The sequence below is a fragment of the Condylura cristata genome, unplaced genomic scaffold, assembly GCF_000260355.1.
Source record: "Condylura cristata isolate star-nosed mole 26May11 unplaced genomic scaffold, ConCri1.0 scaffold00015, whole genome shotgun sequence".
In the NCBI taxonomy this organism is placed as follows: domain Eukaryota; kingdom Metazoa; phylum Chordata; class Mammalia; order Eulipotyphla; family Talpidae; genus Condylura; species Condylura cristata.
Window position 1 is genome coordinate 3,368,477 of NW_004567116.1, and position 26,280 is coordinate 3,394,756.

General features: G+C 54.7%; 1 protein-coding gene across 1 annotated transcript; it reads left to right on the forward strand.

Moving 5' to 3' along the window:
- Positions 1–3,435: 3,435 nt before the first annotated feature.
- Positions 3,436–19,784, forward strand: SLC22A8 (solute carrier family 22 (organic anion transporter), member 8). The gene is made up of 11 exons (XM_004682696.2): positions 3,436–3,522; positions 4,005–4,364; positions 13,430–13,533; positions 14,049–14,203; positions 14,671–14,839; positions 16,752–16,875; positions 17,070–17,185; positions 17,945–18,159; positions 18,760–18,868; positions 18,996–19,199; positions 19,279–19,784. The coding sequence occupies exons 2-11, from the start codon at positions 4,029–4,031 to the stop codon at positions 19,376–19,378; spliced, it is 1,632 nt and encodes a 543-aa protein (XP_004682753.1). The 5' UTR covers positions 3,436–3,522; positions 4,005–4,028; the 3' UTR covers positions 19,379–19,784.
- Positions 19,785–26,280: the final 6,496 nt, after the last annotated feature.

Below are 26,280 nucleotides of genomic sequence, written 5' to 3' on the forward strand. Positions count from 1 at the left end.
GCCCCTGGAGGCAGGAGGAGGTTTGGTTCAAGGGCAGAGGACAAAGCCTTTGCCCTGGTACCACCTCAAACTACCCCCCACAAGACCCCTATTCTGTTAGCGCCACCTCAGGGCAGGGGCGGAATCCGGGACCCTTACCGCATGGAGAGGGCTGAGGGCTTAACGTGGCCGCCAGGAAGGCTAGCTCCTGGCACCTGAGGCTCACCTGGCCCACCCAGCATGTCAGACCTTTACCAGGGCCAAGAGACCTTGCTGGACTCTGCACAAAGTTTAGGTACCACTGATCATGAGTCAGCAGGCTGGCCTCTAGCTGCAGGACACCCCCAGTCCCCCTCAGAGGACTCCCTCAGGATTCTCCCCAAGGGAGAGCCCCCATCAGCCCCTCTGCGATTCTCGCAGTGTCCTAGGTCAAGATCAAAGCCACCATCCTGGGTGAGAAGAGAAGTTCCACCCAAGTCCATCCCATTCATCTGCCATTTCCCCAGCAAGCCCTGAATTCACAACTCTGAATCTATAGATACCCTGCTCCTCGCCTGTTGAGCCCCTGGCAATCATCAAAGTTCAGTGCAAATACCACTTTCTCTGGGTAGCCCATCCTGATCTGATCCCTCAGACCAGTCACTCTCACCCTCGCTTGAGGACTCTGGAACTCTGTGAGCCTCTCCTGTGGCACCGAAGTCAATCTTGGTTGTGCTGCAATTATTCCTGGACTGCTGTTTTCTCTAACAAGCAAGGAGGGTATGGCCGGTGTCGTAGCCTCTCAGGGCCTCAGGCACTGGATGGACAGAAGAATGGATGAGACGTGGGTAGGTGGGTGGACAGGATAGATGAGAGAGATGGGTAGACGGATGGATGGGTGGACATATGGACAGGTGGATGGGTGGATGGATCCATGGATGGATGGGAGGAAGAAAAATAGATTGATGAGAGAAAGGATGCATGGGTGGATGAAGGGGAGGGACAGAGAAAGAAGGGAAGAGAGGAAAAGATGGGAGGGAGGGAGGGAGGAAGGAAGAAAATCTATTTCCAAGTCCCAAATTTAAAATGCATTTAGGGGGGCCCTCCCTGGTAGTGCAACGAGCTAGCGCGCAACACTACAAGCTGGCCACAGCGGCTTCAGTGCGAGTTCAATCCCGACCCCAGAGGTGACCACATGGCGTGGCAGACCTCCCCTGCCTCGCCCGCTGCTCTGCTCCCCTCAGCAGTGTACTTCGTCGATCTGCCTGTTCTGCTCCCCACTCTGTCTCTGGTGAAGACTCTCGCCGCCCCTGCACCTCTGGTCTGTACCCCAGTTCTGTATGCATAAATAGATAAATCTTTTTTTTTAATAAATAAAATGCATTTTGGATATAAGATTCCCATATGTATCATTTCTTGAAAAGAAATTTTAAAAGTTCATTTTAAATGTTGAATTTAGGATCCTGCCTAGAGCAGGTGATGGCTTCTCTAATACTGTGCAGAAGGGCACCAGGACATGCTTAGCAGACTGGTGAGCGGCAGGGAGGCGGGAGGCCGCTGGTCACATTCTCTCCTCCCCCCATCCCCACCTTAGTCAAAGCGCCGCCTCTTGCCTGCTTTATATATTAATCTCATGAACACCATATATTGTTTGGATAAAAGTTTTCTGGTTGGTTTCAGTTGGGTTTTTTTTTTTTTTTTAAGTCACTTAAATAATGAAGAGAAACAACAGGCCCAGAGGGAGGCAATGTGCCCAAGGTCACACACCACGACTCCGCTCCCACAGATAGGCCAACAGAACTCCTCAATTCAGATATCAGAAATCCAAGCACATCCTTGGGGGCTGGGCACGGGGCCTCCCGCCAGGCAGCTGGGACACCTCTACTTTGGCTCTACCCCAGCAGCTTTGGTGAGAAGTCACCAGCTCCTTGAAACAACATTCCACTAGAACAGAAACAAACGGCCAGCCGGCCCCGTAGGAACCGGAAAACCTTGCAGAGGGCCAGCGTCCAGAGCGGGGGCTGGGCCCCAGCAGCCCTCTCACTGCAAGCCTCACAGTCGAAAACCTTCCTAAAACAACCCCTTGGCTGCTTGGAGCTTAATTTAATCTTCCTTTGATGACTCCGGATCTCACCCTGCCTCGGGCCCTTCTGAGAACATCAATGACTGCTGGGCCCAGGTGGGGATCTGAGAGGACAGGCCTAGGCCCCTGTTACCAGCTGACCCTGCCCTGGGGTGTGTGCTAGGGAGGGAAACCAAGGAGCCCTCAGGCGGAGGAGCCCAGCCCGTGCTGGGAGGAGGGGGCCTGGATGCTGCGCTGCTAGAGGAAGGGGCCCAGGAGAGAATGGGAGTCCCTCCGAACCCCCTTTCTTCTAGTCCACAGAGCTGGTGGGATAGTGTGTCCCTGAGTTAGAACCAGAAAGCTAATGGCTACCAAGAGCGTGGTTGGAGCCCAGCAACATGGCCTTGTTAGGGAGAGGTACCATGTCCCTTACACTTTACGGAAAATATTGCAAGGGGGACTTAGAGCCACCCCACCCCCACCAGCTGGGGGACTGTGGACAAGTCACCTAACTTCTCTGTGTCTCCAGCTCCTAAGTGACAGGGCTGCTGTGCAGCTCAGGTGAGCCTAGAAAGTGAGGGTGTCAATACAGCTGAGGACAGAAGGGACTGGAGGAAAGCCTCCAGAACATCTCGGGGTTAGCGCTCACCTGACACTGGGGGGTGGGGGGGCAGAGGGGGGTAGAGAGGTTGGGAGGGGCGGCGGGGGGGGGTTGTTGGTGGTTGGCTGTTTGTCGTGCCAGTAGTTAATGCCAGAAATGCACATTAGCATGTAATTAAAAACAATATTCTAAGAAAAAACAAAATAGGAACTGCAATTTGTCCAGAGAGGGGGGAAAAACAATCAGAAAATCCTGTCCTTTGAGAGCAGACAGGAAGGGGTGTTCCTCAGGGTCTGAGACTCAGAGGAGACACCTAGCTGCCCCGGGGCCCCAGGGTGACAGCACTGAGCACTCCAGGACAGATGCTATGAGGCTGACATTGGGTGGGTCCCCCCATTTCCTGGGAGGCAAGTCTTGGGGCCTCCTCAGGAGGCACCAAGCAGGGGGAAGTTGGGGGCCATTTTCTGCTTGCAGGCACCAGCATCCCTGCCCTGGGCTGCTCTCAGCTCCAGGCCTTATAACATCAGCTCAGAGGTGAGCCTGGGCCCCAGGACTCCGGCTAGACTCCTTCGGGGCGCCTACCTGTGCCACCCCCACCTCTGTCCATATGGGGAGCCCCACTAGCTGCGCCATGCTACCACCCCAGTCTGCTGAGGCAGCCTTTTGAGAAAGCTGGGCTTGGTGGGTCCAGAGCAGCTCTGCCGGTGCCATTAATCCTCAAAGGAAAGTCAAACATTAGCCTGGGGAGCAGCTTATGCCTTATATAAGCCCCCTGGGGAAGGCGCAAACACTGCCGGCTAGAGCTAGGCTGCCCAACTACAGCAGCTGCCGGACAGCACTGGACAGGCGAGTGCTCCGACCACCTCGCCCACCAGCCAGAGGGAGCCAGGCCCGCCAACAGGTGAGGGAGAACGCCCCCCAGGTCCCAGCCCCGAGAGGCCCCTGGGAAGCCCCCAAGCCCAGCCCGGCTTCCTCCGGTGGCTGACCAAGAGCCTTATCCCCTTGTGGCCCCTTCTGCCACCCCAGTGGCTGGGCCCAGCCCTGGAGGATGTCCAGAAGCCAGAAAGCCCTGGGCTCGGGGGCTCTTCGCCCCAGGCCACCCAACAGGCTGCCCTCGCCATCCATCCTGTGCAGCCAAGGTCCGAGGAGTGTCCTGCACAGCCCCAGGCATGCAGCCACACACCTGTATGCACCCAGTGGCCCACACGCTCCTGCCCACACGCACACATCGAGCGGGGGAGCCTCGACCACCCACTCCAGCCCAGCACCCACATCTGCCCCCCTGCACCTGCAGGTGCACACCCCGGGCCCCCACCCACCCACATGCCAACACCCCACACAAGCACACACAGACCTCTCCTTGGCATCATCCCTTGCCCACAGCTCTGGCTCCTCCTGCCCAGCACCATGACCTTCACTGAACTGGTGGACCGTGTGGGCAGCAATGGCCCCTTCCAGATCCTCAACATGGTCCTGCTGGGCCTCCCGATCCTCGGGATGGCCAACCACAACCTGCTGCAGATCTTCACGGCCGTCACCCCCACCCACCACTGCCGCCCGCCCCCCAACGCCTCTGCGGGGCCCTGGGTGCTCCCCACCAGCCCGAACGGGAAGCCTGAGCCGTGCCTCCGCTTCGTCTACCCACCCAACGCCAGCCTGTCCAACAGCACCCAAGTGGCCACCGAACGCTGTCTGGACGGCTGGGTCTACAACATCAGCGCCAGCCACTCCATTGTGACCGAGGTATGCCAGAGGCCACCCCGCTTAGCCCCTGGGGGCGCGAGGGCAGCGGACTTAGTCTAGGGCCCCGGCAGCATCTGGGCAGGCAGAGCAGGGACCTGGCACAGATGTAACCAAGCAGCAGATGTGGTTCTTCACACGCAAAGTGCAAATCTTGATTCTCCAGCCCATCTGTGACAGGCACGGTGCTGGCTGGGGAGCTACGGACACATACCCTCCTTGCTCCCCAGGCCACACCCTTGGAGGGGTAACCTTAGTGAAAACGAGGCCCAGAGAAATGTCAAATTATAACTTTGAAGTGCTTAAGCTCTGACCTTCGACTCTGGTCTAACCCTGGGTTGGTATGGGGGCCGGGGCCAGCTGGCCAGGAAGTTTCCCTGAAGAAGCCACCCTGGAGCTGAGATAACAACGTCCTTCTGGCAGAATTAGCCAGGCAGGGAGAGGAGGGAGGGACATTCCAACTTGTGAAAGGCCCTGAGATGGTGGGTATGAGGAAGGGGGCAGAGGGCAGGCTTAAATCATGCCTGTGCAGGCCCAGAGAATGCTCGTCCACCCGTCCACCCCCGGTCTTGCAAGGGGCCACTTCCCATTCATTCGCCCTTCTGTTTATCCACGGAGTCTTTACCTGCCTGTCCGGGAATTACACAGTTAAATCAACCTCTGGAATGAACTGACAAGCCAGGCAGAGACCTTGGCAGGACGAGGGGGAGGAAACAGGAACCTGCATTTCCTGGGCCCCACAAACTGCCAGGCAAGCATGTGGTGATTTGTAGACTCTGTCTGCCATGATCTGCTTCCTACAAAGATATGCTGCTGAAGGTGATTTCACCTCCTTTGAAGACCCATAAAAATAAGTCTCAGAGAAGGGAAGCGAAGGCCCAGTGCCACACAGCTAATCATTTTCAGAACTAGAGTTATTTGTAGCTCCAGCACCAGAAAGAGGCAGAAAGACAAACACTGATGTTCAAAAAGGGATTCAAGGGAGGCTCCCTGGAGGAGGTGGCATCTGAGCAGTTAGCAGAGTCCAAGGTTTTCATTCTCTTTGGGGGGCCATGAGTCCCTCGAGGGTGGAATCTTGCTTTTGCTTTTCAGAGCATTTGCTCTGTGCCGGACTGTGCAGGGCAGGACCTGTGGGGGGGGGGGCAGGAAGGGGGGGTCAGGGGGTCGTGGGAGCCCCTAAGCTAAAGTATGTATTAGTATCTCAGTTCACAGAGGAAACCTTAGCTCAGCCTGGTTCCACACCTTTCCCAGGGTTACATAGTTAGGACCTGGCAGAGGTAGGATTTGAATCCAAGATTGTCTATATTCAGTCTAGATTCTGTATTACTCATTTGTGCATTCAAGATTATTTATTTCTTACAAACTGGTTAGTATATAACAGGTACAGTTCTAAAGTCTTTTATAAATATTAACAATTTCAACCTTCCTGACAAATTGAGGAAGCCGATTATAAGCCCATTTTCTGTATGGAACTGAAGCAAAGAGGTTAATATGCTCTCAGGGTCATGCTGCTTAAGAAAAGGCAGATTCAGGATCTGAACCCATGCCTCTGACCCAAAAGCAGTGGCCTAACTGTTTGGTTTGCTGACTCCCCTACCCCCTAAATTATCTTCTCTCCCCGTCAAATGTGCTTTTGCTCCCTAGCACCAATCACAGTGCCTGAAAGGCATGCAGCATCCAATAATCACTTATGGACAGTCACACGCATGACACAGGCAAAGAACATTTAGCCCCCCCATCCCTCCAGGAGGTGAGGAGGAAGCGGACCCACCCCGCAGGGGTCACAGCTGGAACCATGCCTGGCACAGAGGAGTGCTCTGTGGAGTGGAGGTTTGTGGCGTGCACTGACATGAGCTCTGTAAGCTTAGATACCACAGGAGCCCTGAGGAGGGGCAAGAAACCAGGCTGGAGAGGGGACCCAGGAGGATCTGCTGGAGTCAGCCATGCCCTCCCTGAGCGTCAGCTCAGCAAGCGGCAGGCACCCAGGCAGAAGGGCTGGAGTCAACTGCAGTCCCAGAGCAAGAAGAGGGCAGAGCAGCTAGGACTGCAGGAGACAGAGGACAACAGGCTAGGTGAGAGCCGAGCGGAGAGCACAGCAGCCCCAGACCTGGAAAGAGGCCCCCGACTGCCTTCCTGGGGAGGCGAACTCTGGCCGAGAGCTACAGGGAGCCAGCGCCTGGGGCTAAACAGAGCAGTGGCCCACTGGGATCTCCGAGGCCCGCTCCTCACAGGGCAGCGTTTTCGTCCAGCAGGAGGGAGTTAGGTGAACGGATGTCAAGGTGTCCAGGACAGATGCCAGACGCAAGAGGCAGTGGAAACAGGACCAGAAGGCGGAGAAGTGAGGGAGTCAGGATCTTTGGGACTTGGTAACTGAATGAATGTTGGGGGCGGGAGGGGAGTGAGAGACAGGCAGGGAGAAGCCTCCGTACCTATAAACAAGTTTCCCGATGACTTCAGCACATGTGGTCCCAGGGAGACAGGTGGGCAGTGAGCCCAGGCCAGGCCCTCCGCAGACAGTGGAAGAAGCAAGCTCCATCAGGTGTGACCGTGATGGTCTGTCTGTGCCAGCCCCTGCAGTTCTGATCCTCCCTGCAGTCTTGTGTGGGGTACCACAGGCTGTGCCAAAGAACCCAGATGCACGTGGGTGCTGTCACCCAGGTGCAACGAAGTCCCCTAGGGATGCATTCCTTGGAGCACAGCCCTGTCATGCAGCCACACGTGACTGTAGGGACAGCCTGAGCCCTCACAAGCCCCTGGGACCAGCGCCTCCCTGATCCCCCTTTGCACACCAGGGAGGAAGCAACTGGCTTTGGAGGCAGACCTGGATCCAGGCTCAAGACCCAGACCCAGGATATGAGGCTGTGTGCCCTGAGCCAAGAAGGGTGATCCCAGATGTGCCTCCCCAGGGGTCCAGGCGGGGCAGGTGGCTCCTGCCCACCTCTTCCCTCTCAGGACGAGGTGCAGTCAGTGCTCAGCTAGCATGGAAGGAATGAAAGTGGAGCCTGGCGGCAGGGATGCAGACGTAGCTGAGGCTGGGACTCACTTCCCCTCCAGGAGTCCAGGCCTGTGGGCTCCAGGGAGCCTGAGCAAGGGCTGAGGTTGCAGGTCTGGCTTCTGGTCAAGCATCAGTCTATGCCAGCCAAGTTCCAGGTCTCCCTTCCAGATGTTGGAGCGGTGTGCATCTGCATGCCGGCAAAATGCAGGGGCTCACCAGGGCTTGGGGACTGCACCCTTCTCTGGGTCAGGTCCAGGTCACACCCAAGGACCCTCAGCTGTGAGAGGCCCTAGGCGGGGTTCCCTGCCCAGCCAGAAAAGCATCAGTTACAGGTGCCAAAGTGCCACAGGCTGAAGTCCCTGATTTTTCTTTGTGGTTCAGTGTGTAGCAAGTCTATTCTTCACAGCTTAGGGTAGGGAGTCCCCCCACCCCTGGGGTAGGAGCAGGGCCAGGCCTCTGGGGGAGGCTGCTGGCTGGAGGTGACTGCCTGGGTGGGGCCTTGGCCCAACTCAGTCCAGGTGACCTGCTTGATAGAGGCTGGCTGATCACCCATGGACCATGTGGGGTCACGCGCTGAGCTCTAGCAGCAGGTCACAATCTGAGCGCCATTTCTCATCTATGGACTAGAGGACAAGGACAGCACCGAGCACAGGCCAGAATGTTCCCTGCTGCAGAGGTCCTGAGGTTAGGGAAACTGGGCACCACCAGGAGAGGAGGGGTCCCCCCACACCCCCCACACCCCTCTGCAGAGATGAACTAGCTGTCACAGCTCTACCAGGCTCACTGGGCCCCTCCCCACCCCAGCCCCAAGCACAAGCACACAGGCCGAGTGCAACCTCAGCTCAGCTACCTCCTCTCCAGCCCCCATCCCTAGAACGGGGTAATTAGAACCTTCTCTCCTAAGGGCTGGATTGAAGTGGTGCCCTGCAACAGTGCAGCACCGGCCCAATCAGAACTCCTCTCTCCCTCCTGATCCTCTAAGCTTTCCTGGCAGAGGGGACCACAAATTCCTTTCTCTGACTTCAGCAGAGAAGGAGCTTTACTGGGACATTAGAGGAAACAAAGGCCTTTCTCTTTTAAGGCTGGTAATTGTGAGGAGCATGGATGTGGGCTCTGGATTCTTGAGGAGAGGCGCTCCCCACAACGGAAGCTTGGCCCTGCAGGTGACCAGCTGGGCCAGGGAGTCCCAAGGTCCAACTCGGTGGCCTGGGTCCAGCCTTGCACTGGCAGTTACTTCCCTCAGCCCCCTGCGAGTCCTCTCTGGTCTCGAGGCTTCTGTCCTGTCTGTGGGGCTATGAGAATCTTGCCCCCCACATGGGTCACTGGGGCCCAGCAGCTGCCAGAGGGGCCTCCACCATAAGCAGGTTCCCTGCCAAGTCTCCTGCCCCTAACCCCTGGGCTGCCCAGCTCCGAGACCACCTGTCCATGCTTTGTCTCCAGACCTCCTCCTACCTACGTTCTCACTTGCTCATCCCCCACTGCCCTGGGCTCCCCCTCCTATCATCTCCTCATCATCACCTCCAATCTGACTCCCAGCAGAGATGACAAAACTCCCGAGAAGCACTGCACAGGTGGGGCCCCCAGGGTGCCCAGGGTCAGGAGTTCACTCCGTGAGCACGCCCTGGTGATGCTGTGCACACTTTCTCCCACCAGCCTGCCATCCGGGCACTGTCACCCCTGCTTCCCAGAAGAGGACACTGGGCTCAAAGTCAGAAGGTGCCCCCCAACTGAGATAGAGAAGTCAAGTTTTTATAGAGGTACTGTCTCCAGAATCCACACCCTTTCTACTGCGCCACGTGTCCTGGGGCTCAGCATGACAGGGGGTGATAAGAACATGTCTCTCGTGCCCTGAGTGGTGGCCATGGCCAAGTAGAATGCTGCTCGGCCTTCAGGACTGTTTACAGTCCTGAGAAACAGGTGCTCTTCCCCCCACATTCCAGATGGAGCCACAGAAAAGCAAAGTCCATATGGTTACTAAGCAGCTGAGCTGGAGTCTCATGTCCTTCTGACTCTCCCCAGGCCCGTGGACCATCCTCTCTGGCCCTCGTACCCCAGGACAGGATCCATCAGGGGCCCCAGAGCACACAGAAGCTGGGCTTCTCTCCCCAAAATCTGACTTGGTCCTAAAACACCCAAGGATCAGGGGAGGTTGTTTCCTTGTCCATGCCTGGGGAGAAGAGGTGGGTCCCCTGGCAGAGGCAGCCCCCTCACACTCAGTGGGGCTCCTGTCCTGCTGGTCGTGACCTTTTACCGCTGCTTCTGCCTTGCACTGAGGTCTTCCTGGCCTGTGATCTTGCTGCTCTTCCAGTTCCTAAGCCTTTTGGACCTGCTACAAGCCTGGCCCTGAGGCTGTGGCCTCTAGTCCAGCCCACCCTGGACCTCACGTCTCACAGAGGCCCACAGCGTCCATGCTCAGTGCCTTCCCTCCGGCAGCCCAGGACTCAGAGCTAAGCACATAGTGGGGGATGAGGCAGCATGGTCAAGAGCACTGATGAGGGGCTCCACAATGAGACCCAGGCAGGAGTCTCTGCCTCGCAATGACCTAGGAGATTGGGGGCAAAGGCTGTATGTGGCGTCACTTCGGTTGATACAATTCAACCCAGAATAGTTGCGTGTCTAAAACCTGAACCCCACAGTTTTGTACTGATCTGCAAGGCAACTTGGCTCTCTGGCTATCATTGGCACAGAGGAATGTCTTTGGCCATGAAATCTCTGGGAGCAACTTAGAATGCAACTGAAGCCTGGGAAATCTTTTTAAAGATTTTATTTGTTTATGCATACAAGAATTGGGGTACAGGCCAGGGATGAGAGGATTCACCAGAAAGAGTGGGAAACGAAACAGGCAGATAGACTGCAATCCACGGCTGAGGGGAGCAGCGGGGAGACAGGAGAGGTCTGCTGCGCCCTGGGGGTCCCTCCCTGGCTGGGGATCAAAATTGTGCTGCAGTGGCTGTGGAGAGCCTCATAGTGCTGAGACTTAAGCCTTGCGCCACCAAGGAGGGCCTCCTGGGATTTTTTTTTTTAATCAAGATTTTAATCACCAAGATCTATTTCAAAACCTCATTTTACCATTTTCCAGGAGACAATTTACCACTGAAAGTTTTCCAGTCTGATCATGAAGTTTTTCCAGTCCTTGCTGACACAAGGTTATGTGTCCGATATATACTGCCTGGACACTGCCCATCTGGCTGTCACATGACCTCCACGGCACACTTCAAGTGTGGTCACATGACTGCATTCAGACAGCAGTGTATCACTGACCTCTAAGGCTCGCCCATGCTCTGTACTTTCTGTGGGATGTGCTCTCATCCAGTTTCACAGGACTGATTGAGTTTCACCTACTATGTGCTGGGCACTGACCGAGGCAATGGAAGTTCAGTAGTGAACAAGACAGACTTACCCTCATCAAGATCGCCTTCTTAGAGAAGAAACCAAAAATAAATACATAGAAAAAGATGCCATAGAGAAATGAATAAAGTAGGGTCGAGGGACAGGCAGCTGGGGTCACCACTTTAAATAAAGTGGTCGAGCAAAGTCTGATGGAAAAGATAACATCTGTGCAAAGATCTCAGGAGGTAAAGAGGCAAGTCAAGGGATCAAGTAGAGCATGCCAGGCCAAGAGCACCTCATGCCAAAGTTCTAAGGCTGCCTGAAGAAACAGCAAGAGACCAAGGGAGTAGAGGTTGAGAGGGTGAGGGGCAGAGCAGTCAGCGCCGAGTGGACAGTTATGACTCAAAGTCCATTCCAGGAATGGTATGTTCTGTAATTGGCTCTATTTTCTGGTAGAAGCTGCCTTACAATAGCTGGTTTACCACAAACCCCATGCTTGTGGGGCCAGGCCTCACACCTGCCCTTGACCCTCTCACGAGCCAAGCAGACTGATCTTGCAAGGAGGGGGCAGGAATCAGCTTTCCATTTGTGAGTTCCTGTGGGATGTGTCAGTGTCGGCTTGGTCACCACAAGAAGGCCAACAATAATCCGTGGCTTAAAGGATACAGAAGTGGCTTCTTCCTCAGACAATATTTCCAAAGTAAACAGTGCAGGCAGATGGGTGACTCTGTCCTCCAGGGCCACTGTGGCCATTTGCTGTCTGCGACACACAGCCCCAGGGCTACCTCCCTCCCCACCTCCAGGAAGGTGGAGAGCACACAGGTCCAGGTCAGGACTCCCCCTGAATCAATGCCTGAATTTCTTCCACTCCCATTCGACTGTCAAGAGCTAGATGGTCCCACGCAGCCCCAGGGTCACCTGGGAAATTGTTATTTCCTAAGGGGAAAGGGGACGTGGAGTGTAGGACAGTAGGCGTTTCCTTTTATGCTCCCAAAGGGACTCCCACAGCAGGCCACAGAAGACCCGAGGTCCCTCTAGATGCCGCTAACAAACACCCCTTCATGCCCCCTCACTTTGTTTTTTCCCCTTTCCCTGCCCCCACCTCCACCATGAAGTTTCTTTTCCTGGCCAGAAGAGCTCCCTGGGCTTGCTGGCCACACAGGGCCATGCTGAGTGAGGGCGCCGGATACCCCTTTACCCCACCCCTTCACTTCCAGCAGAAGAAAGTGGGAAGAGCTACCAGGTGTGGGGCTCCTCCCCCACATAGTTTTGCTTCCAGATATTTTTGTGAGGCATTTCTGATTAATCAAATCTCCACTTCATTACACAAGTAATTCAGGCACAGGGTGCATGCTAAGGATTAGGAGATTAAGCCAGACGGTGGGTGGGGCCAGAGCATGAGGCGTCACACATCCGTGTTAACAGGGCTCCTTCTCCACCTAAAGAGCCAGAGAAAGCTGGGGAACACTTGGGATGAGACAGGAGCCTGGGCTGAGCAGCATTTCAGAAAACCACTCAGGATAACAGGGAAAGCGCAGGCCCGAGGGAGTGGGGTGGAGGCAGGAAGCCTGCACTGGGAGGGCTCCTCTTTGTAAGAAGGGGTGCTGGGAGCACCCCTCCCTCAGGTGATTGTGAGGGCTGAAAGGGAACATGGAAAGGCTTCTAGAACAGTGCCTGCATGAGTGGTGTTCACCGGATGCCGGACCCTGGCCCCTCGCAAGCTGCCGAAGCTTCACTAAAACAGCAGCAACCAAAATACAAGAATCCAGATTCAAGAAATGATGGCACGTTAGAAACTGGGGACTGAGTGAGGGTGACGTGGGAGGAAGGAGCCCAAAATGCTTTCCCAGTCACCAAGGCAGAGCCCTCATGGCGAGTGGGGTGACAAGTCTCAGATGCCCGCGTGGCAGGTGGAAATTGCAAGGAGGTGGCCAGATCTGTTGATCTGAAAGCCAGAAGAGGGGTTGACTTGACGATAAAAGGTTGGGATCTTTGACCAAATGGGGCCTGCAGCCACCTGAGCAGTGGCATTTCCTGGGGAAAGTGGAGAAAAGAAGACCCAAGAGGGATCCTTGGGAAACTTTAAAGTCTAAAAAGACAGGAGGAGCCATTGGAAGGAAAGGAGAAAGAACAGATGGAGAGAGGTCAGCAGTGTCGAGGGCTCCAACTTCAAGTTAGGTTGATCCAGACGTACTGTCAGGGCTAGCGGAAACAAGGTCATAGGGTGACCCTGGTGAGCCCAGTGTCAGTAGAGTGATTGGGGTGGAATTGAGGGGACAGAGTTCCTGCCAGTGCGGGTCCCCATTCAGGAGATTCGGCTTTGAGAGGAAAAGAGAGGCCCTAAGATGAGGCTTTGAACGCACACGGAGGCTGATGGGAAGGGAGGAAAGACTGAGGGTGTGGGATGAAGGTGGTTTGCAGCAATAACGTCCCCTTAGGGGAGGAGAGGGTGCAGGCAGAGGCACTCACCTTGCACCTGGGGTGTTGTGAGGCAGGGTGGAGCCGCGGGATACAGGCAAGCCTGGAGAAGTTGAGGACAGGCCTGGATGTGACAGCTGAGCAGACTTTGGAAGTCATGTGGTGGCCACACAAGTTTGAGAGCCTGTGGTACCCTAGGGCCTGCCAGGGGCCCAAGAACTGCCAGCCGAGTCAAGAAGGCCACGCCAGAGCAGTCGGGAGAGTGAGCCGGCACTGCAGAGACTGAGCCGCCCGGGCTGAGCCGCCCTCCCTTTCTCTCACGCAGTGGGACTTGGTCTGCAGCTCCAACAAACTGAAAGAGATGGCCCAGTCTATCTTCATGGCAGGCATACTTGTTGGGGGGCTCGTGCTGGGAGACCTGTCTGACCGGTGAGATGCTGGGGCCTCCCGAGGGGACACACAACCCATGGAGACAACCCTGCCCTCTGTTCCACCCACGCACCCCCGAGGGCCAAGGAGTAAGGGGAGGCGGGAGGCATATGGTCTTTGTGGTGCCACCTGGGGCGAGTCCCAGCCCGCTCTGCCAACGCCTTGGCCCCTGAGTCTTCTGGCCTCCCCAGTACTGGGGGAGCCCCACGGGCTGAGACACACGTAATGGCTGTGAAGCCGTGGCGGCGGGGTAGACGGACTGCTTGGCCCTGGTGGCTCTTTGACCCGCTCAGGCAACTAAGCTGGGGGTGGAGGAGATCACTCATTAACTCAAGCTCTAATTGCAAACTTGTCGAAAAGAGCAATTGCCAGAAAAACCCTGTTTGGGGAGGGAATTACCTGCCTGCTCCGGCTCTTCGCGAGGTGGGAGTCCAGCACTTTGCCCTGGGCCTGCCATCACCAGCCTTGCAGGTTGACCACCCGGCTCACCCGCTCCTCCTCTCCTTGAGCTGCAGGTTTGGCCGCAAGCCCGTCCTGACGTTTAGCTACCTGCTGCTGGCGGCCAGTGGTTCAGGCGCCGCCTTCAGCCCCACCTTGCCCGTCTACATGGTCTTCCGCTTCCTGTGCGGCTGTGGCATCTCAGGCATTACCCAGAGCACCGTGATCCTGAGTGAGCCCCAGAGGGAGAGGGCAGGGGAGCAGGCATTTGGGGAGCATCAGAGACAGTGGGATCTGGTTCCTTTGGCCTGGGACCCCAAAGGTCACAGAAGCTCAGAGCCCCCCTGAACACAACAACACCGGCCAGCCTAATAGTAGCCGTTACCAACGCCAAGGAACCCCCTCACTCCTGGGTGGGCTCTGAGCTTGGCCACCCACATGACTGTGCCCATCCACAGACCAGCATGGCGGGGGGTGGGAGTCACTGGCAACTGGAGAGGCGGTCAGGAGTGTGGGCTCGGGAGTCAGCAGTTTTCAGTCCCAGCTTCGTACAGTATCTGTAAAATGAAGGTGATGAGCCTTTAGGACAGAGGTCAGATCAAGTAGCTTGACCCTGCAGGGTCAGGACCGACGCCCCTTCACAGGGAGGTTCCCGGGGCCCAGCATGACCCTAATCTGTCCATTGGGCAACTCCTGCAGATGTCGAGTGGGTGTCCACCAAGATGCGAGCCATCATGTCCACAGCCATCGGCTACTTCTACACCATAGGCCAGTTCATCCTGCCAGGCCTGGCCTACGCCATTCCACAGTGGCGCTGGCTACAGCTGACTGTGTCCACTCCATTCTTCGCCTTCTTCCTGTTGTCCTGGTATGTAGCCCCTCCTCTCCATCTCCCTCTTTATATCCACCAGGGCAGGGTCAGACAGGAGCTCAGGACCCAGCAGCCTGGCCAGTGCTGTGTGTCCCAGCAGCCTCCTGGCCCAGCGTCAAGAAGGAGCTCCATGCTGGGGCATTGCCGCAGGAGTCCACAGGGGTCTGGGCATTCAGCTGAAAATGGTGGGGGTCAGTTGATGTGGTCAGGATTGAGCCAGGCAGAGGCTCCAGGTGGCGGGCACAGAGCCGGGCAGCCTCCACTTCTATAGAGGGATGGAAATACCTCTGATGGCATCAGTCCAAAAGGCCTGACAGACGTCCTGTTTGTGAGTTAATAGCACAGAAGGACAGACCCAAGTTGGGGGATACCAAAGATTGGGGTTGGGGCATTGATCATATGGCACAAGTCCAAAGGAACAAAATCACCCCAGTTTGGGGACTCCTGGCTTTGAGGTACCAGGACAGGGAAGCTGAAAGAGGTGCCCCCACAGGAGTTCCTGAGAGAGTCCAGGTGTCCTGCTCAGAGACCCAAGTCGGTCAGGAGCTCATCCCCCACAGGGAGCAGGTCCAGCACTGGTCAGAGCGAAAGCCCAGCACCCAGTGGGTGAGCAGAGAGAATGAGGGGAGCCCTCCCAGTGCCAGCCCTAGTCTGGGTACCGCCCACTCCTCTCTGATCCTCGAGGCCTCTCTAGGGGGGGACATGATCACACCCGATTCATAGACAAGGGACCAGGCTCAGGTGTGATACCCCACCCAAGGTTATGGACAACCAGAAATGAAACTCCTCCAGGGCAGGCCAACCTTGGGGTGAGAGAGACAGTCAAGGGGTCCAGGAGGAGCGAGGGTACATCCACAGTCAGGCAGGAGCAGAAAGATGGCCGCCGTCAGCTGACTACAGTTGACAACTTGGGCCCCTTCATGTGTGTCTGGTGTCTGGGGCACAGCCCAACCCCTCTGGCCCTCAATCATGCTCTAGGCAGAATGGGGTGAGAGATGCCTATCACCCAAAGTGACCCACAGGAGGGCTCAACAGGGAGGAAGGAAGGTGCCAGGCCAGGCTGTGGCACTGGGGAAAAGTCACTATGGTCTTGGAGAGAGCAGGCTGAGACTATCCGGGCCCTCACAGGGACCAAGGCCAGGAGGGAGGGCAGCGACTGGTCCAGCAGGCCAGCACCACCATTTGGCCAGTGAGCAGTGTCCACTCTGAGAACTCATGGAAGCCAGGACCTGGGTGCCTGTGGGCCACAGCCAGTCTTTGCCAAGCACCAACCCTTTCCCCCACCCCTCCATTCCCCTTCTCCTAGTGACCCTCAGGTACTGCTCAGGGAGGAGAAACCCCCAAAGTATGGGATGGGAAAAAGAGGGAAGAGTGGCCCACCAGCCGGTCCCAAGACCCAGGCAATGCTCACACCCCAGAAAAATCTGTCCTTTGCAGGGAAAATCAAAGGGTCCTCACACTCATTCTAAGCCACAACCCTAACGTAGCCCTGGCTAACTGTAGCCCCTTTCCCACACCTGCTGGGAGGGTGGTCCTGCCCTTCCTCACCCAGGACCTGAATGCAGCCCAAGGAAGCCTGGGGAGGTGGACATGAGGGCTCAAACATGCCATCCCTGCCCCGAGCCCACCTGCCTTGGCCTAGAGCCCAATGCTCCTAGCTAAGGAAGACACCCAAGTATAACAAGCAGCTCAAGTAGGGGGCAGAGGGAAGAGAGGCTGGAATTTGTGCTGGCTGCAGACATCCCAGGTGCAAAGCTCAGCCAAGTTTAAATTCCATGAAATCTGCAGTGAGGCAGCTGGTGTTTCTGGGTCACCCATCCTTTCACCTGGCTGAAGGGGGTTTCTCCCACACCCTCTCAAAAGGACGTCTGGGCTAGGGGGAGCCACTGTGACTTGATTCTGGCCCCAGGTGGATACCAGAGTCTGTGCGCTGGATGGTCCTGTCTGGAAAGTCTATGAAGGCCCTGAAGATTCTCCGGTGGGTAGCTACCTTCAATGGCAAGAAGGAGGAGGGAGAAAAGCTCAGCCTGGAGGTAGGGACCCAGGGGGACTGTCATCTGGGGGCAGGGACCCCGAGCTGTACTATCGGGCTGTCCCTTCCTCTTGCCTCTGTTTCCCTGCTCACAAACTGATGTCACAGGCCAAGTCCCACAAGGGGACCAGCCCTTGTCCTCTTTCTGTCCACGAGCTGGCCACTAATGGCACCCCTCTCCTTTCTCTGCCAAAGGAGCTCAAATTCAACCTTCAGAAGGAGATCTCCTTATCCAAGGCCAAGTACAGCATAGCTGACCTGTTCCGGACACCCATCCTGCGCCGCGTGACCTTCTGTCTTTCCCTGGCCTGGTAACCCACCCACCCCAACACCCCAGCACCTCCACCAAGGCAGGGGTGATGACCAAGGCCTCTAGCAGGCTCACGTAGGACAAGATCAGGGTGCCTGCAAGAGGAGATAATGAACTCCCTCCTTTGGGCCTCTCCAGCCCAGCCCCAGTCTCAGAAACCTGCCATGTGAGGAGATGGTCCTCATGTCCACCTCCCCAGGCACCCAGGACCGCCTAAGTCGTGCCTGCCCACCCACAGAGTAAGCCCTTCCACCAGCTCACGTCTCTGCCCACGCCGTGCCTCTCTGTCACTGCCTCTACCCCGCTACACCAGCTCTCCCCTGTGGGATCCACATACCAACGCTGTTCCTCAGGGCCAGACAGAAAGAGAAATCAGGTTTCTACTGAGACTTCTCTTCTGCCTGGCATCCCCCAGCACATGCAGAAAGCCTTTTCTGTGACCTGGTTCTGGTCACAGAACCTCCTCCATCCTGGCCCAGGGATGCTTTAAAGGGCTCCACAAGTCTGACCCTCCAGCCCTGAAGGCCTCTGCAGTGAAGTGTGCAGCACACTACCCACCACTTTCTGGACCACACCCGTGGCTCTTTCTCACTGAGCACACACACCACCTCAGAGACTTTGAAATGGCATTCAAACCCCTGTCGTCAGCAGTAGTTGGGACAAGAAATGAAGCTCTTCATCACTCTGGTGACCAGATGACCAGTAGGGGAAAGGCCCCACATTGCCTGAAGGTGCCAGTCAATCCCTATCTGCCCCTCAGGTTTTCCACCGGTTTTGCCTACTACAGTTTGGCTATGGGTGTGGCAGAATTTGGCGTTAACCTCTACCTCCTCCAGCTCATCTTTGGAGGGGTGGACATCCCAGCAAAGTTCATCACCATCCTCTCGATGAGCCACCTGGGCCGCCACATCACCCAGGGAACTGCCCTGCTTCTGGCAGGAGGCTCCATCCTGGCTCTCATCTTTGTGCCTGCGGGTAAGGAGCTGGGGCTACCCCAGAACCCTCTGAAAGAGGCTCATCCCTGCAGACCAGTGGGTCCTTGGGCATCTCAGATGTTGCAGGCTAGAACCAGGATTCCAGTTCCGTCGACTCTGTCAACTCTGCCCCCGATTCAAGGACCTTAAGCAGGTCCTTGTGCTGTCAAGGGCTCAGGTCTCATCACATCTAGAAAAAAAATGACACGGAAACACCTTTCCAGATCCGGCTCAGACCAGCAAAGTGTGGTAGTACCAGAGCACAGGGCTCAAAGAAGACTCTGTAGGGCTTCAGAAAAGACGCGTTTATTTTATATAGATGTCTGTGTGTTGATACACCTATATCCTCATGAAGAAGCCTGAGGTATTTGGGGACAAGAACCACACATAAATGGGAACAGGTAACATACTGGGAGAAACACAGAGTAGGACATGAACCTGCAAAGCTTTAAGAAGACTCGGCGGGGCTATTACTCGGCTTTAAGTTTGAATCTGAGTTTCCCAGCAGCCAAAGCACAAAGGGAGATAAGATCTGCTGAGGACTGAGAAGACTCAGGTGTTCCAGAATCCCAAGGTACACAGCATTTTCTTCCCTCTACAGATTTGCAGACCCTCAGAACAGTACTGGCTGTGTTTGGGAAGGGGTGCCTGTCCAGCTCCTTCAGCTGCCTCTTCCTCTACACAAGTGAGCTATATCCCACCGTCATCAGGTAAGTGCTAGCCCAGCTGATGGGATAGCGACATCCTCCTGTCCCGGAAGCCCAGAGCTGTCCTTTGAGAAAACGCCCACGTGCACGCACAGCACACACTGCTCATCTCGGTTCTGAATTGTCCCAGGCAAACAGGTCTGGGTATAAGCAACCTGTGGACCCGTGTGGGAAGCATGACGGCTCCACTGGTCAAAATCACTGGGGAGCTGCAGCCCTTCATCCCCAACATCATCTTCGGGACCATCGCCCTTCTGGGGGGTGGTGCTGCCCTCTTCCTTCCTGAGACCCTCAATCTGCCTTTGCCAGAGACCATCGAAGATGTAGAAAACAGGTCAGTCACCTGCCCCTGCCTCCCACCCCAACCGCTCCTGGTGGAGGAGCAGGTCTCTGCCTGAACTTTCCTTCCCTAGGCCCCTGTGGGCAAAGAAACCCAAGCAAGATTCCGAAGCAGAAAAGGCAACCCAGAGGATCGCTCTACAGCCTTGTGGACCTGGCCCGAGCCCCCGCTGAGGGCAACAGGGCCCCTTTTCCCCCACCATCCAGAGACTAATTTCAGCCAGGTCCCTGCTTGCCTCTGGACTCCACAGGCACTTTGGGAGGATCTGGGTGGGTCCGTGCTCCAGAAGACTCGGAAAATCTTCTGCGAACTTAGTGAAGGCATCTCTACCAGCAGCTGAGCCCCCTACCCAGACCTGGACTTCAAACCTCACAGCCACAAGCCTTGCCATATCCGATTCCCCCCTTGCTCTCCAAGTCCCTCCGTTCCTCTGCCCAGCTCTTCCCTGTTGACCACCTTCCCCGTTGGCCCGGCCCCTTCCCCTGATGCTCCCCAGGCACCGGGGTTCAATCCTAACAAGACAACTTCCCCTTCTTGTCCCACACTTACCTTCAATGGGAGGTTTCAATAAACAGCTGTGAAGACTTCCAGTCAGGCTGCTCGGGAAGTGGGAGCGGAAGGGGGCAGGCCACTGTGTGGGTGCGGGAGCCTGAGCACCTGGCTGTCTCCTTGCTGCGCGTACAGATAGGTGCAGGTGCGGGTACCCAAGAGTAGGCAACCTGGACCAATGTGCGCATGCGCTACGGGACACTGGCGTGTGCGCATGCCCAGCCTGGGAACGTCAGCTCAGGCTGCCCTAACAGCGAGCCACGGACCGTGTAGCCAAAGCCCCAAGCCTTTCTTCTCAGAGACCTGGATTCTGAGAAGATCAAGGGGCTGGCTGACTGCGTTTCCAGCCAGGGCCCTCTTCCTGGACCCCCTTTTCTGTGCCTCACCAGGCACGGAGAGAGGGTGCCCGTGTTCTGGTGTCTCTTACACAGACACTAATCCCACCGTGAGGGCCCCCAATGACCTCATCTCACCCCATTATCTCTCAAAGGTCGGCATCCAGCTACAATCACATCAGGAGTTTGGGCCTCGACATACTGCTTGGGGCAGGGACACAGGCCATCGATGGCCAGGTCCACAACAGAACCACCCTCTGTGCACCACATGCCCCAGAGAGGATATGTGCAGCCGCTGGCCAAGCCCAGAGTGGCTGCACAAGCCAACCTGACCCTCCTGCCCTGCTCACCCCCAGCCTCTCATCCATGTCTAAGCTGGCACCCACCAGACAGCTCTGTCTCCTACTTGACTGAGAAAACTGCAGCCGCAGCTGAGCAAGGTGCTCTCTGTCTCTGCCTGCCACGTGTTTCCTGAGTCCCCACTGCTCACAGCAGAAGGTCCCATGGGTGCTCTATGTGCCCCACAACAAGCAGTCCTCCCCACTCCCTCTCCTTGGCTCCTCCCATTTCCAGTTAAATAAACTCAGGCCAACCAAAACCAAGCAAATCCCCCTCAGATGCCCTCTGTCCCTCCGGGGACCACACTGTCTTCCCTTCACAGCCAAGCTTCGTAAGGGGTTATCTGCCTCTCCTGCCTCCACCTTTCAGCCTCATACATCCCCCACCACACTGGCTCCCCCAAGCTGCTTCCCACAAGGACATGCACCGTCCCCCCCACCCCAGCGCTGAATCCACTGTTTGCTTTTCAACCCTCCTCTTGCTCCATTACTCCCAAAATAGGGTTCTATTATCACATCCTCCTCCTTGGTTTACAAGATGCCGTTAGCCTACAGGTGGGTCCTATGCCCCTCTGAGCCGCCACTGGAGTTTTCTGTAGATGCTGCCGTCTAACTCTGGAGACCCTCAAGGGTCCCCAGAACCTGCTAGATGGACGGCTGCATGGCCCTACACCTCTGGTCATGATTGACAGGACTGGGAGCGCTCACCCAAACCTTGTTCATAACTGTTCCCCTCGTGCTGGGATGGAGTTGTGGAAGGTCTAGTCCCTCTCTTAGTCCTCCTCCTGAGAAGGCAAATCAGTGGCTGAGTACGCTGGCCCTGAGCCAGCTGCGTAAGCAAGTCAGCTGTGGGGAAAGAATGAAGCAGGAGAACAGGAGACAAGGTGAGCCCAGGTAAAAAGAGCATGGAAGATTATTATTGACAGCAGTGGATTCCAGGATCCTCATCATCTCTGAATGCACTTTCTGACCCCAGTTCTAGTAAAGATCCCTGAGTTCTTCAAGTAAACTCCCTTTTTGTTTAAGTGAAACATGAAGATTTCTGTTCCTGATAACTAAACAATTCCCGAAAGCCTGTCTCTTAACTGCTAATGACCTTCAGAACTCTTCCCAAGGACCAGAGAGGATATCCTCTGACAGTTCAACGGAAAGGTGACCCAATCCACATTTGTAATTTAAGGTTTCCTAGTAGCTATTTTTTAATGAAAAAAAATTATATACAATAATAATGTATTTTAATAGTATTTTATTATTTCAACATATTTTATTATTTCAACATGCAACCAGTATAAAACTTATTAATGAAATCTTTTATAACTTTTAAATTCATAGTAAGTCTTCAAAACTTGGTGTACACTTTAGCCTAACAGCATATGTCAGTTTGGTCTGGCTGAACTTGAGCATTCATGACTAGAAGCTTCCATCCAGGACAACTGAGACCCGTGCCAGGGCTTTGGGCATCAGTCAGAGCTAATTACTCTAACGTCTTATTCAACTTAGATGCTTGAGGAGATCGACAAACACGAAAGAGGCCACACAGCTTTGAACTTTCAGTACTTCCTAATTTGATGAAGCTACACTCTGTAATGCGGCCTCTTGTGATCAGACCCCAACTGCCTTGTTGGCTTCAGGCCTGAGACCCTCTGGTTTACATGTGGAAATCCAGCCTCCTTCCTTCAGCAACTAGATTGCACCCCAATTCTCTGACCTTTGCCCTTCACAGGCCAACACTTGACTTCTCCCCATCCCACGCCTCTGTGCTTGGCCTGCTGTGTGTGGACAACGGGGTCAACAGTGCCTCCCCTTCACTTCACCATCTCAGTCTGGAGGGAGAACAATGAGGGCAATGAGGGACACTGGTTCCCTCAACCCCACTCCCACCTTCCAGTTGCCTGGAATTCTGGGTGGCTCCCAAGAGGCCCTGACCATAATCGTCCGGTGCTGTCTCAGGGTGTTTATTGCAAGGATACACTGGAAGGGAAGAGCAGATGCCCAGAGAATCACTCCATGGTCACCTACTCAAGATTCCTGAGGGACTGGGGTGCTGGTGAGAGGGCACTGACCCCACTCTGATTCCCACCCTCTCCATCACTGCTGTTCCTCTGCATCTCCAGCTCCTCCCGCTTCCCCTCCCCCCTCCCCTCTGCCCTGAGCTGGATTCCCACTGGCTTATAGTGAATCACTGCCCATCTGAGCAGCTCTTGGCAAGCAGGCCTGAGACCCTCTGGTCTCATGCTGAGCCATCTCGTTGTTTCCTGGCCTGACTCTAGCCTTCAACTGGAAATCTTTGGATAAATTTCTAATTTCTGCCCCATCCATCGACCAGAAAAACCAGGCCACAAGGCATAAAACTCACACTTTGGTTCCTTGCTGAGAATGTTGCTAAGGGCTTGGCTAGAATCAGTCAGTCTTCTCATCACCTCGGTCATTCCCAACACACACTTAGGGCATATGACCTGAGCAAGAATATTTTCTTTGATGTGTAAATTATGTGAAAAGTCGCACAAAATAATAAAAATCAAAACCACATGTCATCGGTCATTTAAATCTACTTTACAGCATAAAAATATGCAAAATCAGGTTATCGCAGAGAACCCAGATACGTGATGATGGCTAAGACTGTAGGAGCGCTGGAATCAGAGGGCTGAGTTGCTCCACTTGCTGATCACAGACACGTCTCTGCTACTCTGGCCTTCGGCCTCCTTGTCCGCTCAGTGAGGAGCTGTCACCTGCGTGGCATCCAGCTCTGATGGTGTGTGACTCTGTGGCTCTTAGCCAATCAGAAGCCCCAGATTTGACCCCTTCTCAGTGAGCATGGCCAGAACTTCAGCCCACATAACAGTCAACACAGGGAAGTACAAATCTGAGTGTTGAATGACCCAGAAAGAATGTCCCTTCAGGAGAGTTCCCGGCTCCGCAGTCACTCTCCATGGATGCACTTCCATCCAGAAACTGTCCGAGCACGGAGGCTAGTGAGGAATCCCCTTTAACCAGATGATCCCTGGAGCCAAACACAAGTCAGTCTCTGGAGTTTCCAGCTGAGCCTTTTCCAGACACAGCCAGGTTGGAACTGGTCTAGGGAGGGAGGCATTGGAGAGGGAGTTTTTCTCCAAGGTGGGGTTGGGCACAGGCTCAGAGGGACAGTGCTCATGGGGGGCCCCCCACCTCCCCCACTGTCCTCAGCACTCCACATACTCCCCCACAAGGGCACTGGCCTGGCAGGAGACTGGTCTTTGAGCCCCCAAACTGTTTGTCCAGCTGTCCTCACATCCCCAGGTCACAAGGTTCTTATGTACCTTGGCCCAGAGAATGTTGTCAGGCATCTGAGCCCCCACTGGGTTCCAGCCCAGAACCAACACCAGGTGGGAGGAGGGAGCTGGGCTGAGTCACATCCCTCTCTGGACCTCCCTTATTCTTTGCACACATGAAACCAGATAATCTTCCTGAGTCCTTTAGCTGGGCAGTCCACACCTCTGAGTAGCAATTAAAAAGACTTTGAAGTTAGATAGAATAGATTTGAGCCAGTGTAACCTAAGCCCTCCACAGACAATAAATATCCTCCCAACATCACACACAAACGTGCATGATAAAGGTATATTGACTTCTTACCAGAGAAATCAGAAATCAGACAACTTCCTATTCACAACAAGATGGAGATCTGTGCCTGGAAAAATTGAAACATGTCCTTTCCCCTACTGGCGCTTTGTATCAGCTAATTTGTACAGGACCTGGGGTGCCCCCCTCAAACAGTGGAACCCTAATCATCCACTGTGGTCAGTCATATGCAAATATATCTGATGATGTGGAATGGAGGGACAGTCCATAGAAGCCAGGTTGCAGCGAGGGACAGAAATATACCCTAAATGGCAGGGACAGTCTACCATGGTGACCCGAGCCCTACAATTGAGCTAGAATATGGTGGAGAGGACTCAGGAAGCTCGGGGTCCTGACTCAGCCACTCTGGTGCCAAAGCTGGCCAAGTGGACCTGCGCAGAAAAGAAACTACAGTACTTTGGGGTCCAGATTCCTCTGCTATACTGACACAGAAGATGGGGGAAGGAGGGAGTGTGGAGCTCCATGGGAACATTTCGGTATGCCCCATCTATTGGACTGGAATATCCTTTGCCAAGTAGGTTTGGGGTTGAACACAATACAAAATAAGTCTGAGACATTTTCAAGTCTAGGATTTGACATCCTGACCACTATTGGCTTTTAGGGTTTGGCTAATTCTTGGTTGTGGGGGCGGCTGTTTTGTGTTATAAGATCTTCCCAGCAACATACCTTGACTACACCCACTAGGACCCTGTAGCACCAACCTCCAGTGGTGAGAACCTAAAATGTCTCCAGGCACTCCGGGTGTCCCTGGGCTCAGTGGGACACAGAGGGACGCTGGAGGATCACTAGTCTTAGGATAAGATGCTCAGGCAGATTTTCTATCATCAATGTAATAGCCTCACTTTTTGTTTTTTAACCAGAAACAAATAATAGCTTGTAATCACTGAGCTACAGAGCAAGAGCTTCTTTAATCTCTTTCCCTCTATTAACTCGTTTAACAACCTCCAACAACCCAATGAGACAGAGGGGGCTAGCACCCCCGTCTTGCCAACAAGAACACTGAGCTACAGAAGAGTTTAGCAACTTGCTACCAGCTACACAGTCTGGAAGTGTGTATTGAGGATTTGGATCCAAGGAGAAAGACTCCAGAGTCCATGTTTTACATAATATGCACTTTGCAGCTAAAAAGCAACTATAACCTCTGTCTTGGCATCTTTAATCCATAATCCAGCCAACTGGAACCCATAGAACCCACCCAATCAGAGCTCGACACTGCCCAGATCGTGGGTGACCATGGGTGACCAAAAACTAAGCTATTAAAGAAAATCAAGTGATAATCTTAGAGTCGCGTGTGTTCGTTGCAAATATATACAGCACACACAAAAGCAGAACACAACATAACAAAGGGAAATTTTTTAAACAGGCCAAGCAATAAGGGGCCTCTCTGATGGCACAAGAGGTTAAAAGTGCAGATCTATGGGGCCCCTCCCCGGTGGCGCAGCAGGTTAAAGCACTGCACTAAGAAGCTAAAGCCACTTCCGCTGAGTTCGATTCCCGCCCGCCCCGGAGGTGACCACATGGCGTGGCAGACCTCTCCTGACCCGCCCACTGCTCCCCTCAGCAGTGTACTTCGTTGATCTGCCTGTTCTGCTCCCCGCTCTGTCTCTAGTGAATCCTCTCACCCTCTGCATCTCTGACCTGTACCCCAGTTCTGTACGAATAAATAAATAAATCTTTAAAAAAAAAAAAAGTGCAGATCTTTGAAGCTATCTGCAGCCAAATTTGACCCCCAGCCAGGGAGGTGACCCACATGGCCCAGCAGACCTCTCCTGTCTCCCCGCTGTTCCCCTCAGTGTTTCAGTAGATCTGTCTGTTCTGCCCCCGACTCTGCCTCTGGTGAATCCTCTCACACCCAGCACCTCTGGCCTGCACCCCAGCTCTTGTATACATAAATAAAAAATACTTTTCTAAAAAAAAGGATAAGCAAGAAGCTAAAAGCTGAGACACTGGAAGAATCCATCTAGACCATCGCGTCTGGGAGCAATTCAAGATGGCGGCAGAGGGAGATGTTGAGCTTCCCTGTGCAGCCGCCCTATCTGCAACTCTGCCCCCTGTGGCGCTGGTCGCAGGTCCCACTCTCCAAAACAGCCTCTGACCACTACTGTTCCTTCCAAATGAACAAAGCCCTGGCTTCTGGTCCCTAGAAAGCCAAAGACTAGAATTGCCAAAATAGCAAATAAATATACAAGATGCCCAATTAAAAATAAATCTCATATCAATGAATAATTGTTTGAATGG

Excerpts from the sequence above, each read along its gene's own strand:
- SLC22A8 (XM_004682696.2), top strand. The coding sequence starts at position 4,029 with ATGACCTTCACTGAACTGGTGGACCGTGTGGGCAGCAATGGCCCCTTC. Across the intron at positions 14,840-16,751 it reads GCCTTCTTCCTGTTGTCCTG|GTGGATACCAGAGTCTGTGC; the intron begins GTATGTAGCCCC and ends TTCTGGCCCCAG. Across the intron at positions 19,200-19,278 it reads ATCGAAGATGTAGAAAACAG|GCCCCTGTGGGCAAAGAAAC; the intron begins GTCAGTCACCTG and ends TTCCTTCCCTAG.